The sequence below is a fragment of the Canis lupus genome, chromosome 12, assembly GCF_048164855.1.
Source record: "Canis lupus baileyi chromosome 12, mCanLup2.hap1, whole genome shotgun sequence".
Classification (NCBI taxonomy): Eukaryota; Metazoa; Chordata; class Mammalia; order Carnivora; family Canidae; genus Canis; species Canis lupus.
In genome coordinates this window covers 30,345,425-30,360,938 of record NC_132849.1, presented here as the reverse complement: position 1 = coordinate 30,360,938, position 15,514 = coordinate 30,345,425, and the positions used below count along the sequence as shown (strand labels likewise).

The 15,514-nt window shown below is 50.3% G+C and overlaps 1 protein-coding gene across 1 annotated transcript; it reads left to right on the top strand.

The window, feature by feature from the left end:
• The first annotated feature begins 373 nt into the window (after window positions 1-373).
• Window positions 374-15,107, top strand: ASTL (astacin like metalloendopeptidase). Its single transcript, XM_072768910.1, has 9 exons — window positions 374-419; window positions 1,073-1,201; window positions 3,118-3,179; window positions 4,456-4,546; window positions 5,219-5,336; window positions 6,101-6,282; window positions 8,714-8,795; window positions 8,887-9,041; window positions 13,845-15,107. Exons 1-9 carry the CDS (start codon window positions 374-376, stop codon window positions 14,321-14,323), a joined length of 1,344 nt encoding a protein of 447 aa, XP_072625011.1. The 3' UTR covers window positions 14,324-15,107.
• Window positions 15,108-15,514: the final 407 nt, after the last annotated feature.

The following is a 15,514-nucleotide window of genomic DNA, read 5'->3' as shown; positions in this document are numbered from 1 at the left end:
TGCCCCCTGGTGGTGGGAGAGGACGGCAGAAGAGGCACACTCCCAAGGGGTAACCTCCGTCCCCGCAGACTGCTTTGTTCCTGGCTTCTCACCTTCTCCCCACTTCAGCCAGGCTGGGAAGGATTTGAACAGGGTCCGGAAGGCTCCGGCCTGGGCTGGGGGTGGGGGACACAGGTAGGGGCGGGCAGGGCTCCAGGTGGAGTTGATTGAGACAGGGCTGCAGGTGGAATTGGTTGGGGTGGGGTTCCAGGTGGAGGCTGGAGAAGCTGCTATTTAAGGGGGTGGTGGTGGTGGTGGTGGCTGGCCTGTCCCTGCTGGGTGTTTGTGCTTCTGCTTGCAGCGGGGCCCGTGGGGACCACCGGACAGCGTGAATATGGGAGGCCTCTGGCCTTGGGTGATGGGTCTGCTCTGTTTGCCGGGTAAGTCGGGTGCTTTGTCTTTCTCTTCTCGAGTTTTGGCTCCAGCCCACACCAAGTGCCTGTGGGTAGAGGCGAGCAGGGTGTGGCTGGAGCCCGCAGGGATCTGAATTGATCTGAATAGCTCAGAGAATGGGCTGCGGATGTTCCCAGAAACCAGTTCCGAGGGGCGCCCAGGGGAGGCCTCCTGAAGACCCTGAAAGCCTACGGCGGCGTCTGGCAGGAGGTGGCCCCTGTGGTGCTCCGGATGTCCTTGTTCTGCTGGCGTGCCAGGCTTGCCCAGCCCGAGTCTGTTTTCTAGAGGCTCGGGCTAAGAGGGGAGGCACGGGACAGGGTCCAGGCTACCTGTACCATCTTCAGTGTTGTCATCCGGGGCCTCTCCCTGCCTCCCTTCTGCTCCCCTCCCTATCTCATACACACAGCTAGCTACTCAGGCCTGGGGCTGCTTTTTAGAACCCAATGTTGGTCCGCTTAAAGGAGCTCCTTCCTTAAAGTTGTCTAGGTGTTGTCACCATCTGGGACTGAGGGGAGGCCAGGCTACTTTCTGGAGAGCTGCCTTTGTCAAGGGCCTGGCTCCCCCCACCCCCATGTCCTGTTGTCCTCTCTCACTAATGAGGGCACTTTGGGCCTCATGTGTATGCACCTATCTGGGCCAGGTCTGATCCTAGGAGCACCCTCAGTCTCTAGCTCCCCAGAAGCATGTGGAACCAGCTTCTCAGAGGACCTCAACCCTGAGGAGGAGACCCAGACGTCCTGGGACAAGGACATCCCTGCGATTAACCAAGGTGAGGTCACTGTGTCTTCTTGTGGGGTGGAGGGGCTCTGAAATTGTCCCTGTAGTGTGGTGAGGACCATGCCGAACATGCAGATGAGTAGAACAAGCTGGAAATGTGCCAGTTTACTGGGTTAGCGGTTCTTAGTTCTATGGACAACTGTTGTTGTTTTTTTTTTCTTAAGATTTTATTTATTTATTTGAGAGTGAGAGAGAATGAGCATAAGCAGGGAGGAAGGGCAGAAGGAAAGGGAGAAGCAGGCTCCCTACCGAGCAGGGAGCCCAATGTGGGGCTCCATCCCAGGACCCTGGGATCAGGACCTGAGCCCAAGGCAGATGCTTAACTGAGCCACCCAGGCGCCCTCTGTGGGCAATGCTTAAAAAGTGCATATTTCTGTATCCTCCCTACTGGATTGTTACTTTTATCAGAAGTGAGAAAAGCTTAGGTTTTAAAAACTGGCCTGATAGAAGTATGGGTCTTTGGGCTGCTTCAGGTGGTGTTGAGCTAAGTCATTAGTGGATTGTGTGAAAAGATGGCAGCCACCTGGGGCAGGATTGTGTGCAGGTGTGAGGGTGTGAGCTGGGGGGAGGGGGGTAGACCAAGCAGCACGAGGCCCCAAGCCTCCCTGAGTGGGGATCTCAGCTGAAGATAGAGAATGTATAGATAACCTGGGATGAAGCTGTGGGGGGTGGAGGGGGGGAGACTGGACTTTGGGGGCTGGAGCTGAAGTGTTAGGGGGACCAAGGGGTGACCTTGCCTGGAGGGATGAGGATCTCCCCACACATAGTTCTGCCCTTTCTCTGGGAGCCCCAGCACTGGGGAGCGGGGCAGGGCAGTGTGCTACCTTTCGGTGACTGTGACTGGTCCAGAGGTGCTAGAAGCCGTCTGAGGCTCTCCCGCACTGACTTTTCAGCACCACGGAGGATACCCCGGCGGGGCTGTGGGAGGCCCAAGAGCTCTCCACGGTGCCCTTTACAGGGAAGCATAGGCCACCCGCAGCTGCTGGGAGTGCTGGCTGCTAGGGCCTCACAGCTGAGGGCCCTTGGCCTGGTGGGATCCCTGGAAGCTACCCTCCCCTGCCAGGGCGACCCACAGGGACTGCCTTAGTGTGGAACAAGTCTGGTGCCATCTGGGGTCCAGAGCTCCTGGGGGATCTGGCTGAGGCTGCAGTCCAGCAGAGCCTGGGTCTTCCCCACTTCCCCAGCACCCCCTCAATAAATCACTCGCAGGTACTTCCCTGTTTAGGCTCTGCATCTAGGGAGCCCAACCTAATGTACCTTCAGGGCCAGACCCTTTTCTAGGGTTCCTCGTAGGGCTGACCTCTTAGTAGCGAGGCTGTGGAGAAGGGCTGCCAGCTGTGGCAGAGATGGAGGCTGGAGAGAACAGTAGAGGTATGCTGGCATGGGGTGGGGGTTAGTGGGGAGAGCCAGAGGGCCAGGCTCGTGGGAGCAGACCCTGCCCTTCTGTGGTGGTGCAAGCTGGAATTGGTCACCTGTCACTGTGAGGGCCCCGAATACCACACAGATAGGTAGGAATTAGATGGAGGATGGTGGTGAGGAAGGACAGGAGAGCCCAGGGTATGTTCCCAGAGTGGGGAGGCGGGGATGACCTAGGGGATAGTTGGAAGAAAAGGCCGATCCTGATTAGCAGAGAGACTCCAATGTAAAGGGAAAAATTGGGACTGGATTTGCATGGGTTAGAGGAGCCACGGACTGTGCTCTAGCAAGAGAGCTGTGATTGGGCTGAGAAGCCTCATGCATGTTTGTGGACTGGAGACTCTGAGGGGCCGTGTGACTTGCCTGAGGTCACACAGCCTCCAGGCCCAGGGAAGTTCCAGCTTCAGAGTCAGGAAGGATAGACTCTGGGCCTGTCCCTAGAGTCTGGATTCTGGGGGGGGGATGGGCTTACCCACATCCCTCCCTTTCTAGGGCTCATCCCAGAGGAAACTCCAGAAAGCAGCTTCCTCCTCGAGGGGGATATCCTTCGGCCAGTGAGTGTGAGCATGTACACAGAAGGGTGTGAATAATTTCACAGATAGCATGAGAGGCCTTTGAGTGTAGCCTCTGGTGTCATGGGAGCGGGATATGTGAGGAATCGATCTCTGTGGCTTGTAGCTTGAGAGAGCTTTAGCTTTTTGCTAAAGTCATGGTGAATATTCTAGAAGGAATTAGCCAGACTGAATGGGAGGGAAGGTAACATCTGCAGTGGTATGGCAGTCAGCCTGGGAGGGCTTCCTGAAGGAGGGAGTTTGAGCCTTCAAGATCCAGCAGTACTCTGTCCAGGGGAGGTGCTCAGAAAGTATTGGAATGAAGAGCTGAGCACAGACTGGCAGAGAGGCTGGTGGGGCTGTGGGGAAGTGGTGGTGGTGAACACTGGGGGTGGTAGCCATGGTCTGGGGAAGTAATGCAGGGGCCCCGTCCTGGTGGGAAGTGAGGGGTAGAGTCAGAAAGGGAGAAGGCTGATGGGAATTGGGGTGACTTGCCAGGGAGACAAGAATGCACTGTGTTCAGGAGAACAGGGCCATCTTTTAAGACACTGGGTGGCAGAAATATCTTCCTGAACAGGACAGCTACCTGGTGAGAGCAAGACCATCCTGCTGTTTGGAGGTGGCCCACTGATGGCGCAGCATGAGGCTGGGCTGAAGAGCCAGGGGCTGGGCTGGGGGTGGTGGGTGGAGCGAGGCCCTGTTCTTGGTCACCCAGTGAGGACAAAGGAGTAAGAGCAGAATCCAGTAAAACCCGTGGTAGCCAGTGGGGCAGGACCCACTGGGGTGCCATAAAGCCTCTGCTTCAAAGGGTTTTTTGGTTGGCAGAAGAGTTGAAAAAGGAGTTGCTAAGGCCAGGAGCGTCACCCTAACATCAGTGTTACAAGGACCCTTCCTGGTCTTTGGACATTCAGGGATGCTTGGCTGACTGCTGTGTTTCAGGAAGGATGGGGCTGCTGCTGGAGCTCTGAGCTTTTCTGAACCAGCATCCCCCACCACCACCACCAGCTGGTGCTCCTGTCAGCCTCTCTAGGAACAAATGTTTTGTTCCCTTTGACAGAGTAAGTTAGTTTTCTTCTGTAGAACAAATGGTCCTGCTGTGTATCCTGACTCTCCTAGCAGGCCTGGATATCCCACCCATCTGTCCCCCCCCCCCCCCCCATACCTGCGTCCTGCTTCTCACATCTTTAGGGTTCTTGTGGCCTGAGATGTGGCACCTCTGGGGGGCAGGAAGCTTGGCTGGCCTGTGCCCAGGGGTCCCTGAGCCGTCCTCTCTCTTCAGAGTCCCTTCCGGCTGTTTTCCACTACCAGCAACAAGTGGCCTAAGAACGGGGAGGTTGTAGAGGTCCCCTTCCTGCTCTCCAGCAAGTATGGTGAGTGGGCATGTGCGCTCAGTCCTGGGAGCTGCGGGCCAGCCTCTACTCCCCTCTGTAGTCTGGGCTCCTCTCTGGTCTTCTCTCCTCTGCCTCTAGTTACCTTCACCACCAAAGAGCCCTTCCACAAGAAGCCTTTATTCCTGAGGGCCCCGGGGGGCTAGGAGGGCTAAAAGCCTGGAAGAGCTGTTGGGGGTACATATAAGGACTATTGCCGGGATCCCTGGGTTGCACAGCGGTTTGGCGCCTGCCTTTGGCCCAGGGTGCGATCCTAGAGACCCGGGATCGAATCCCACATCGGGCTCCCGGTGCTTGGAGCCTGCTTCTCCCTCTGCCTGTGTCTCTGCCTCTCTCTCTCTCTCTCTCTCTCTCTCTCTCTCTCTCTGTGGGACTATCATGAATAAATAAATTTAAAAAGGAAAAAAAAAAAAAAAAGGACTATTGCCTCTGCTTCCAGAGGAAGGGACCCACCCAAGGTTGCACAGGGCCTGTCTGGGACCCAGCTTCCCCTGTTACCCCCCCTCCTCCTGTGACACCCAGGCTGCCCTTTCTTGACATTCTATCTTGGAAGAGTGACTGGAGGTTCCATTCCTATCCTGCATGTGGCCTTCCGAGGGGTCATAGGGCTTTGGGGTCTCTGCTGGAGGATCAGCCAGGATGTCACCTTCCCAGATAAACCCAGCCGTGAGGTCCTCCTGAAGGCATTTGCAGAGTTTGAGCGCTTGACGTGCATCAGGTTTGTCGCCTACGAGGGCCAGAGAGACTTCATTTCCATTATCCCCATGTCTGGGTAAGTGTTCCTGGGCATGTGTATGCATGCTTGGGCATGGTCACACAGTGGGGGAGTTCTGCTTTCTTTGGAGTTCAGCCTGGATTTACCGAAGCCATTGTTGAAAACCTGTTTCTGGGCCTGTCTTCCTAGGTCCAAAGCCACCCTGCCCACTGAGTGGTTTGCCGGGTGTGAGCTGGACCTAGGGTGGAGGGGGACGGGAACATGAGGTGCTTGACCCTCCTCACAAAAACCCTTCTCTGAGGGGACTTCGTGGTCTGGTGAATGGGTGTGACTTTTCTGGGACCCACTTGGCCTTGGATCTGGGTCCTGTAGGGCAGGTGCCTTACACCGACACTGGGCAAGTGCCTTAACTTCTGAGGCTCTCCTGCCTTGTCAGTGAAATGGGGATGATGGAAACACCCATTTTCTAGCTTGTTAGGGACCTAAGATCCTGTGTGAAAGCTTTGACTTGGGGACCCTTGCATGGGGATGTTCATTCAATGAGCTGCTATACCATCATTGGTGCTCCTCCCTATTCCTACATCTTCTTGCACCCCAGGCTGGGAATGGGATTCCAAGACACCTATTTCATGGATGGCAGTGAATGGACTTGGGAACTGCAAGCCTGGGACCAGCACGCAGGATAGGGACTACCTGTTGGTGCTCATTCATCCTGGGACTGGGGTGGGGGGGGGGGGGAGGGCGGGGAGAGTGAGAAGGGCCTAGGTATGCTCTGAATCTTGGGGCTGGTGCCTACCCATTGCTCCCTTGTGGCCCTGCAGGTGTTTCTCCAGTGTGGGACGCAGTGGAGGGATGCAGGTGGTATCCTTGGCACCTACCTGTCTCCAGAGAGGCCCAGGCATTGTCTTGCATGAACTCATGCATGTGCTGGGCTTCTGGCATGAGCACTCACGGGCTGATCGGGACCAGTACATTCGTATCAACTGGAATGAGATCATCCCAGGTAAGCCAAATCGTGTACAGCACAAACTGACCCTGGGATCCTGGGGGTAGAGGACATAGGCCAGGCCTGAATTGCAGGCCCCTTCCAAAGAGGTTATATAGCTTTCCCACCACCTACCTGTCTACCATGGGGGCAGGTGGGGCTCCTGCTTCTCTGGAGACCTGGAGGTGGTCCAGATACTACTGCTCTGGGCTCCAAGCCTTCCATCTGTCTGCCCATAGTCCTGCCTGAGCTAGGGCATCACTATATTGCTTTGTGTCACCTCTTTTTTTCACAAACACAGCCAGTTACCTGAGGATGGAGTTAGTGGTATCCTTTTATGCTTGTTCACTGTGTATTCAACTAGCAGTCCTGCATGTGCCAGACATAGCTGTGTGGGGGTGGGGCAGGGGCTGTGTTCCAGCGGCAAAGGTTGAGCCGAGACAGGAGCTCTAGAAGTAGTAGGCTGTGTATGCCAAGTGTCTGATCCTAGAGGCTGAGGACAGCAGAGCAGGGGCTCAGTCCTTGTGAGATGAGCACTGATGGGCATATGGGACAGGAAGTGTGGGGAGACCACATCCTTGAAAGGTGGGCTGTAGCAGAGCTGACGCTGGCTTGTGGAGTGGGCCACTGTGTTGGATGCCAGTGAGCAGGAACTGTGTGCTAGGTGTGGCACGGAGTGCTGGGCATCTGATCTCCGTAATGGTGGGATCTCTCCCTTGTGGGGGGACAGCCAGAGTCAAGAGGTGAGAATAGAGACAATTGGCTCATGAAGGAGGGAAGCAGAGGAGATAGGTGATCAGGAGTTTGGTCTGGGGGAATGTGAGGGTAAAGGGGAAGGTTTGGAAGGCTTCCTGTAAGCAGAGAGCTCCTGGCATGAGCACCTCTGCTGCTGTTGTGGGTGAGCCAGGTGAAGTGGATGGGGGAAGGTACTCAAGAGACTAGCATGCATGGGGCCCCGGAGAAAGGGTGTCTTGTTGGGGGGACTTAGCTAGCACCTTATAATGAGACAAGGGATGAAACTTGAGATTTGAAATTAGCCTAAGGAAAGGGGTGATAATAGTGACTATACACTGAAAATAAAGACTATAATCCTTCCAAGTGCTCCTGGAATACTTGGGAAAACATACCATATGATAGAAAAACTTCAAATTTGAAAAAGTTAATTCAAATGTTTTGATTGTGATATAAAATAAAAATAACCAAAACAGTCTTCTACTTAGGAGTTTTAAAAAACAATCTTTTCTTCTAGTTCCAGGGTTAAAGAATTACAGGAATTCTTAAAACAAAAACAAAAACAAACCCAACATACTAGGACCAATGGTTCCCAGCTAACACAACCCTCAGGGAAAATGTGTAGACTAAAATACTTATATCAATAAAACAAAAAAAATTAAGCATTTCAATCTTCAAGAAGTAAAGCAGGAGAGAATAAAGTTAAAGACAGAAATTAATGAATTAGAAAACCAATAGCACTCATAAACTGAAATGGTTTTCTTAAGCAATTTCCCCCATTAAGAATGAAGAAAAATGAGAATACATCGGTATTAGTTATGTACAGAACAAATTGCTAAGATATACAAACTAATAACCATAATTCGTGTGTGGGGGGTGGGAACTCAGAAGGGGGATAGAGTGGGAGGCTTATTATAGATCAACAGTTTTTGACTTTTGAACCAGATGAATATGTTGCCTGTTTAAAACAGTTTAATATCTTAGGGGCTTCTAATAGAAAGGATTAATAATTCTCTAGAGGCAGGTGTGGAAGAGGCTGGCTGGGCCTGGGAAGGTTGGAGTAAATACAGAAGGTGTATCTGTCGTTTGAGGCTCATTGTGAAAGGCAGGAGAGCAGCTGAGGGAGGGAGTCTTGTCCCTCCCAGGCCTAGGGGATCCTAGTGATGGGGGAAAAAGTGGGTGTCCTGGCCAGTAGAGAAGTGTTGAACTCAAACCTGGGAAGTGGGTGTGTTGGTCAGAGGAACAAGGTGGCTTGCTGCTAGGGAGTGGGAGTTCAATGGCAGGTGATGGGCTAATGGGTCTCTAACGCTGGATTGAAGGGTCGGTACTTTATCTCGCGGGCAGGGGACATTGAAGACCCCGAGTAGTGTGTGACTTGGTGGAAAGTATAGGTTCTACAAAGATAGTTGCAGACAGATAAGCTTGAGTGGAACAAGTAGAGTGAACTCTTTAGGAAGCCATGGGGTTCCTGTGCTTCCACATCAGCTAGTGGAGGTCTGGATCCTTCCTGGAGAGAGGAAGAGTAGGCAGTGAAGGCACAAAGGAGATGGGGACCAGGGACTAGTACTTGGTTGGGGTGGGGGGGACACATCTGGCTATGATTTGGACCCCTCAGCTCAATAGGTTACAGATTGCTGGAGGTCCCTGATCACTCCTCATTCTCCCTGCCCTCTTCCCCAATCACTAAATTTTGTGGGTTGGTTTTTTTCTCTCCCAGGCTTTGAAATCAACTTCATCAAATCTCGGAGCAGCAACATGTTAGTGCCCTATGACTACTCGTCAGTGATGCACTATGGGAGGTGAGGGTCCCCTCTCCTTTTCTTCCTTCCTTCACTGCCCTGCCAGCCCCCAGTGTGATCTGGACTCTGGTCCCCACCTGCTGGGTTTCAGGCTTGCCTTCAGCCGGCGTGGGCTGCCCACCATTACACCGCTCTGGGCTTCCAATGTCCATATTGGCCAGCGATGGAACCTGAGCACCTCGGACATCACACGAGTACTCAAGCTTTATGACTGCAATCCAAGTGGTCAAGGCACCCATGGGAGAGGTGAGTGATGGGGTGGGCAGAGTGATGGGAGGAATCTAGAGCAGGCTCCTATGTTGAAGTGGTGTCGATAAGGATGAAGAAGTAGAACTGAGGTTGCAGAGGTGAGCAGGGCAAAATCATCAGGGGTTTACTGCAGGAGATGTAGAAAAAGCATTTGAAAATTCTCGTTTATGATTAAAAACTCTAAATAGGAGTAGAGGTCACTTTCTTAACTTTAACGTGGGGGTCTACCAAAAACCCAGAGCAAAAATCACTTAATGTTAAACTGCTAAAATCGGGATCAAAAGCTTTTCCACTATTGTCCCAGCTGTTCAGTGAAGGTCTTAGCCATGGTAATATGGCAAGAGAAATAATTCTGAGGATTGGGAAGGAGGCAAAAACTCACTACTCATAGATGATGGTTATCTACATTGAAAGCAACAAATAAGCAATGTGAATTTTATCTCATTCTTTAAAGACTTATTTGGGAGGGGAGAGGCAGAGAGAGAGAATGAATCTCAAGCAGACTTCTCGCTGAGCCTGATGTGGGGGTTGATACCATGACCCCAAGATCAGAACCTTAGCTGAAACCGAGAGTGGGATGCTCAACTGAGCCACCCAGGGTGCCCCAGCAATAAGAATTCTAAAAGGTAGATGTATAGGGAAGCTTGGGTGGCTCAGCGGTTGAGGGTCTGCGTTTGGCTCAGGGCATGATCCTGGAGTCCCGGGATCGAGTTCCACATCGGGCTTTCTGCATGGAGCCTGCTCCTCCCCCTCCCCCTCCCCCCTCCCCCTCCCCCCTCCCCCTCCAATAAAATCTTAAAAAAATAAGATGTATAGAACTATAACTTCTATATTGACTATATCAATAGTTGGAAATCAATTTTTAAAAACCCATTATAATAGTAATAATGTCCCAAGGAATCAAACTGACAGAAGTTATATAAAAAGTTCTTTTTTTTTTTTTTTTTTTTTTTAAGATTTATTTATTTATTCAGTCAGAGAGAGCGAGAGAGAGAGAGAGGCAGAGACACAGGCAGAGGGAGAAGCGGGCTCCATGCAGGAAGGACTCCATCCCTGATCTCCAGGATCACACCCCGGGCTGCAGGCGGCGATAAACCGCTGCATCACCAGGGCTGCCCTATGAAAAATTAACCTTAAAGATTCTTAGATTCCTAAATACATAGAGACATGTATCCTGTTCATTAATAGAAAGACCATGTAAAACTCTCAATTCTGATCTATAGATTCAATCAATTCCCATTGAAAATCCCAAGAAGATTTTTGGCAATCTTGACAAAGTGATTAAAAACATTTATATAAAAACACAAAAGGCAGATAATAGCCAAGCTACTCTGGGGGGAAAAAAAAATAGAGGGACTTGTCCTAGCAGATATCAAGATATGTAGTTTATAAAATACATTTATAGAAACATAACCCATATAAAATATATATACGTAGGCTTGAAATGATAGTATATAAAATGGCTCTATAAATGCATAGCACTGGTGCAAGGACAGACAACTGCCCATTAAAACAATGGAAAGTCCATAAATGAATCCTACTAAGAGGTGGAATTTTGATAAAGGGGCATTGATGATCATTAGGGAAAGAATAGACTAGCTGTTAAATGCCTCTAGTTATCTTTAAAAAAAACAAAACAAAACAAAACAAAAAAACAAAAACCCAACTCCTCATGTACAAATACATTTCAGATATATAGAAGGCTTACATATAAATAGAAAAACGTTTAGGAAAAAACATAGTAAAATATCTTCAGGACCATAGGATAGGTAAGAATTTCTTAAGACAAAAGCAAATGAAAAAATTGGAAATATACTATATTTTAATAGTTGTTAACATTAATATTAATAACTATTTATCAAAAGACCATGAAAATACAAGTTACAAATCAGAAGAGAACTTTTGTAACCCATAGCTAGTTGTATCCAAAATACATAATATATATTATATAATATGCATAATAAAAAAACCTGGAAGTACAAAGTAGAAAAACAGGCAAGAGACCTAATGAGTATCTTACAGAAGAAACCAAATGAGAAGTAAACACAAGATATTCAACCTCATTCATAATTCAGGAAATGCAGATGAAGACCACAATCTTATCATTTTACACCCCTTAAATGGCAGAAGTTTACAAACTTGACAACACCAAATACTAGAAAAGAATTATGGAATAATGATCATGTTCATATCCTGACAAGAGTTTAAATTGCTATGACTGCTTTGGTAACAGCAACTTCTAAAGTTGAAGTGTGTATATTCCGTCACTTAGGTCATCTTGCATGTGCACCCCCCAACCCCAGCTCTAGGTAACCGTCCATTTACATTCTGTCTCTCTAGGTTTGCCTATTCTGGAAATTTCATGTAAATGGAATCCTACAATACATGACCTTTTGTGACTGGCTTCTTACTTAGCATTTTTCAAGGCTCATCCGTATTGTAGCTTGTATGAGTCCTTGTTCTTTTATTGTCAAATGACACTCCATTGTATGGATAGGACATGTTTGTTGAAAGATATTTGGTTTATTTCTCCTTTTTGGGTATCATGATTAATGCTATTATGAATGTTCATATACAAGGCTTGATGTGAACAGGTCTTCTCCTTTGGATATACACTTAGGAGTAGATCGCTGTGTCCTATGGTAACTCCAGACTTAAATTCCAGATTGTTTTCCAAATTGGCTGCATCATTTTTCACTCCCATGGGCAGTGTATGAGGGTTCAAATTTCTCCATGCCCTTGCCAACACTTGCTATTATCTATTCTTCAGATTATATCCATCTTAAGTGGGAATGAAGTGATATCTTGTTTTGATTTGCATTTCCCTAATGATCTCTTTATGCTTATTGGTCATCTGTATATCCTCAAGAAATCTGTTTAAATCTTCTTGCATGTTTTTCATTTGGGTTGGGTTGTCTGTTGCTGAGTTATAGGATTTCTTTGTGTATTCTAGATACACGTCCCTTATCAAACTTTCTCTCTATAGGTTGATGGTGTCCTTTGAATACTGACCTTTTTAATTTCAACGGGGGTCTAACTTCTCCATCCTTTAACAGTGCCTTTGCTATCCTAACTAAGTAGCCTTTGCCTAACCCAAAGTCATGAAGATTTAATCCTAAATCTTTTGCGTGGGACTATCCAGTAGTTCTAAGCACCATTTCCTATGCTGTTCTTTCCCATACATACTATCAAATATTATATGCTTTTTTATTTTTTTAGTTAAAAATAATAGATGTGGCAAGAGCCTTGTGGGTAACTACCATGAGTAATGGAATTGGGAGGTGGCTGGAAGGGGCTGTGGGTCAAGAGAAGGTTTATAATGATGGTAGACATTCAAGTATGTTTGGATGCTGAGATGATGACCCATTGAAAAAGGAAAAAGGATGGATTCAGAGGGTGGAGGGAAGAATATCTAAAACATTTAGGTAGGGGCTGCTCTTGGTGGATAGGTCTCCAAGAATATATCTGAGCTTCCTTGGACCTAATGAGAAGGAAGACAGGAGCAGACCTAACTTTGCATGTGGATCTTGATGTGCAGATGCATGGGCTTTGGAGGACTTTGGCCACAAAGCATGACATGAAGTCACTAGCCTAGAGGTTGGGGAGAGGGGGATGGATGTGAAGGGAAAGGTGTGATGCTGCTGACTAGGCAGCAGAAGAAACCAGTTAGAGATCCCCTGTGGGGCTGTGGGTGGTGCTGGGGCAGCTGGCAGCCAGGTGGAGGCATGGCATAGGTTAGCAACTTGGTTCTTCAGGACTGGGGTTTTGTGGGCGGGTGTGACAGAGGAAGGTACTTGAGGAATAATTGTAGTGATAATTGTAATATCACTACAATTTATAATTGTAATAATTGATAATAATTGTAATAATAATAATAATTGATAATAATTGTAGTGCCCGAGTCAGGTGCAGAGAATGGTCTAGAAGTGAAAAGGTGGTAGAGCAGGAAGACCTTGGGGTCCATGAGCTCAGTGGGGCTGCAGAGGTGTGATATTTAAACAAGTGGGCTGGATGTACAGGAGTGGGCTACCAGGCACTGAGACTTCTGCAGTGGTGGTTTCTGGTATTGCCCAGGTCTGGGGGAGGGAATGAGCTGAGGTCAATGCGACGAAAAGGGAGAAGAGTCTCTGGTTGCAGCATGTCAGCTCTGATACAGTCAGTGTCTGTTGATGGAAGACTGGGTTCCTCGTGAAGCCTTTGGTGCATGGGCAGGTGTGACAGGGGTGAGAGGCAGCACCGAGAGGGTGGAGGGGCCTGGCCAGATAACCTAGGCTTAGGAAGAGGAGTTCTACAAAGGAACAGCAACAGCCATGGCCCAGGAGTGGCAGTGAAGAGCAAGGAGGACCCGTCCTCCTGAATGCATGTGCCTGATGGTGATGGAGGGGGTTGCACATGTGGGAGAAGTTCTGTAGGAGGCGTCAAATGCGGGGTGAGAGGCATGGTGTTGCTCAGTACGGAGGGTCCTAGGAAGTATTGGGCTAGTGAGGGCCGCAGTGCTATCAGCCCTCAACTATCTGGTGAGTTGACCATCAGCAGCTTGGGGTATGGGCAGGAGGTCATGGAAGACCCCTGGGGCCTGACTTTCTGGTGGCGACTCATGAGCCAAGAGGGGAGGGAAAGGGATGGTTCAGTAGACCTTTAAGTGGGAATTGAGAATTTAGGTCCTAGCAGGGGTGTGGCAGGTTCTGAGCTGAGCTAGACCTGTGAATAAAACTGAAGATGGCTCCAGCTTTCTATAGCTGGGCCACACATTTTCCTTCTGTGATTCTGGCACATAACTTCCTGTCTTTCCTGCTTCAGGGTTCCAGCCCCCCAGCGATGCTAGGAGCCCTACTCCTGCCTCTAGACCATACCTGCAGCAGCTTCTGAAGGCATTGTTGGCACAATCTGGGAGCCCCGACCCCAGTGGCTCCAAGGCAAGAGGCCAGCGTGTGGTTGCAGTGCCCGGAGAGAGCCCCCGTAGCTGGGATCCCCCTGCGCTGAGGGAGGTGGGTGGGGAGGCCTCTGCAGGGCTGCTTCAGATCCCACCTTCCTCCCTAAACTCACAGCCTGGAGCAGGTGTTCCTGGGATTTCTCTAGAGACCTCCTGGCTGGCCCAAGTGCCCTCTGTACCCCCAACCACAGCTCCAGAAGCAGAAGACCAGCTGATGCCCAACCAGGATGCTTTAGGGAACTCAGCTCTGCCAGGAGCTCGTGTACCTGAAAGTCCTTTCAGGGGGATGCCCAGAGGTCAAGCCTGTGGCTTCTGTCCCCAAGTGGGAAGGGCATCTTCTGTCTAGAGTAGCTGGGTTGTATAACTCCTGGCCTTACCGGGCAGTACCCTGTCTTTCAGCCCCAATCTGGCTACCATCTCTGAGGTCTAGGACTCTCCCTCTGCCCCTTCCTTTTCTATATATTCTCCTGAAGGATCTAGGGGACAAAGGGGACTTCTAGGTCTATCAGGAGAAGGCAGGCCTCACAAGAGACTGGCTGTGCCTGCTCTCAACTTCTGCCCTAGCCCTGGAGGCTGCTGGGAAGGGGAGGTGATACTCTCCAGGAGACCAGGGGTCTAGAGAGGCCTGGCAGAAGCAGGTTCCAGCCCTGAAGGCCCCTGGGAATTCTCCTCTAGGGGAGTCCCAGCCCCCTAGCATGCTAAGGTACTGCCTCTAGCTCTCCCTTGGGCCTGAACTTAGGGGGAGCCTATGGCTGGGACCCGGGGAACAGCCTCACATTTCTGATGTTTGGGTGCTAGGAATATTACCCTGCAGCTGTAGCCTCCAGCCCCACTCCCCATGAGACTTTCTGCTTGCTCCCGTGCAGTAGTGGAAGGTTCCCGCTGTAGGGATGCCGCCCTATGGGCTGGTAAGGAGGGGTGGAAGCCCTCCAGCCCTGCACAATGGGGAACTCAGCTAGAATGTGAGGCTCCTGGACACAGGATTCAAAGTTCCTCTCCACCTTGCTCTCCTGTTCCTGGGAGCCTTCCCTCATATCAGCCAGGGACTTGGCCAGAGGAGGCCCTGGAAGGTGGGAAGGGGCTGGGGAGGAGTAGGTGGGGGTTGGGGGGTGGAGGGGTCAACCTGCTGTTCTTCCTTTAGCAAAGCCCTACCCTTAGCTCCTGGCTTCCTGGGGGAAGGCTATCCCAAGAGTGAAGAAAGTCTCTGGCCCTGGGGAGAAAGTATTCTTGTGGCCTGCTGGGAGCCCCAGTTGGAGTAGGAGGGAAGTAGGAGCCTGTGTCCTTGCCCTATGGGGCCCAGTGCCTCTGATATTCTGGGGAGAAGGTAGAAATAAAATTGGGTACTTGCTCCAGGAGCCAGGTACTGGGCTACGTGTGAGTGCATTTAATCCTGCTGACCTGGGAGGGGCCCTCTGGTGGTTATACCCACTCTGGGAAACAGGTGGACATGGCTGGGGGAGCAGGGCTGAGGCTTGCAGTGCTTTGGTTCTGGGGAGGGCTTGGCCTTTGCCAGCCCCTGGGCTGAGCCAAGGGGATA

Coding starts and splice junctions, on each gene's coding strand:
- ASTL (XM_072768910.1), top strand. CDS start 374: ATGGGAGGCCTCTGGCCTTGGGTGATGGGTCTGCTCTGTTTGCCGG. Junction 1,202..3,117: donor CATCCCTGCGATTAACCAAG/GTGAGGTCACTG, acceptor CTCCCTTTCTAG/GGCTCATCCCAGAGGAAACT. Junction 3,180..4,455: donor AGGGGGATATCCTTCGGCCA/GTGAGTGTGAGC, acceptor CTCTCTCTTCAG/AGTCCCTTCCGGCTGTTTTC.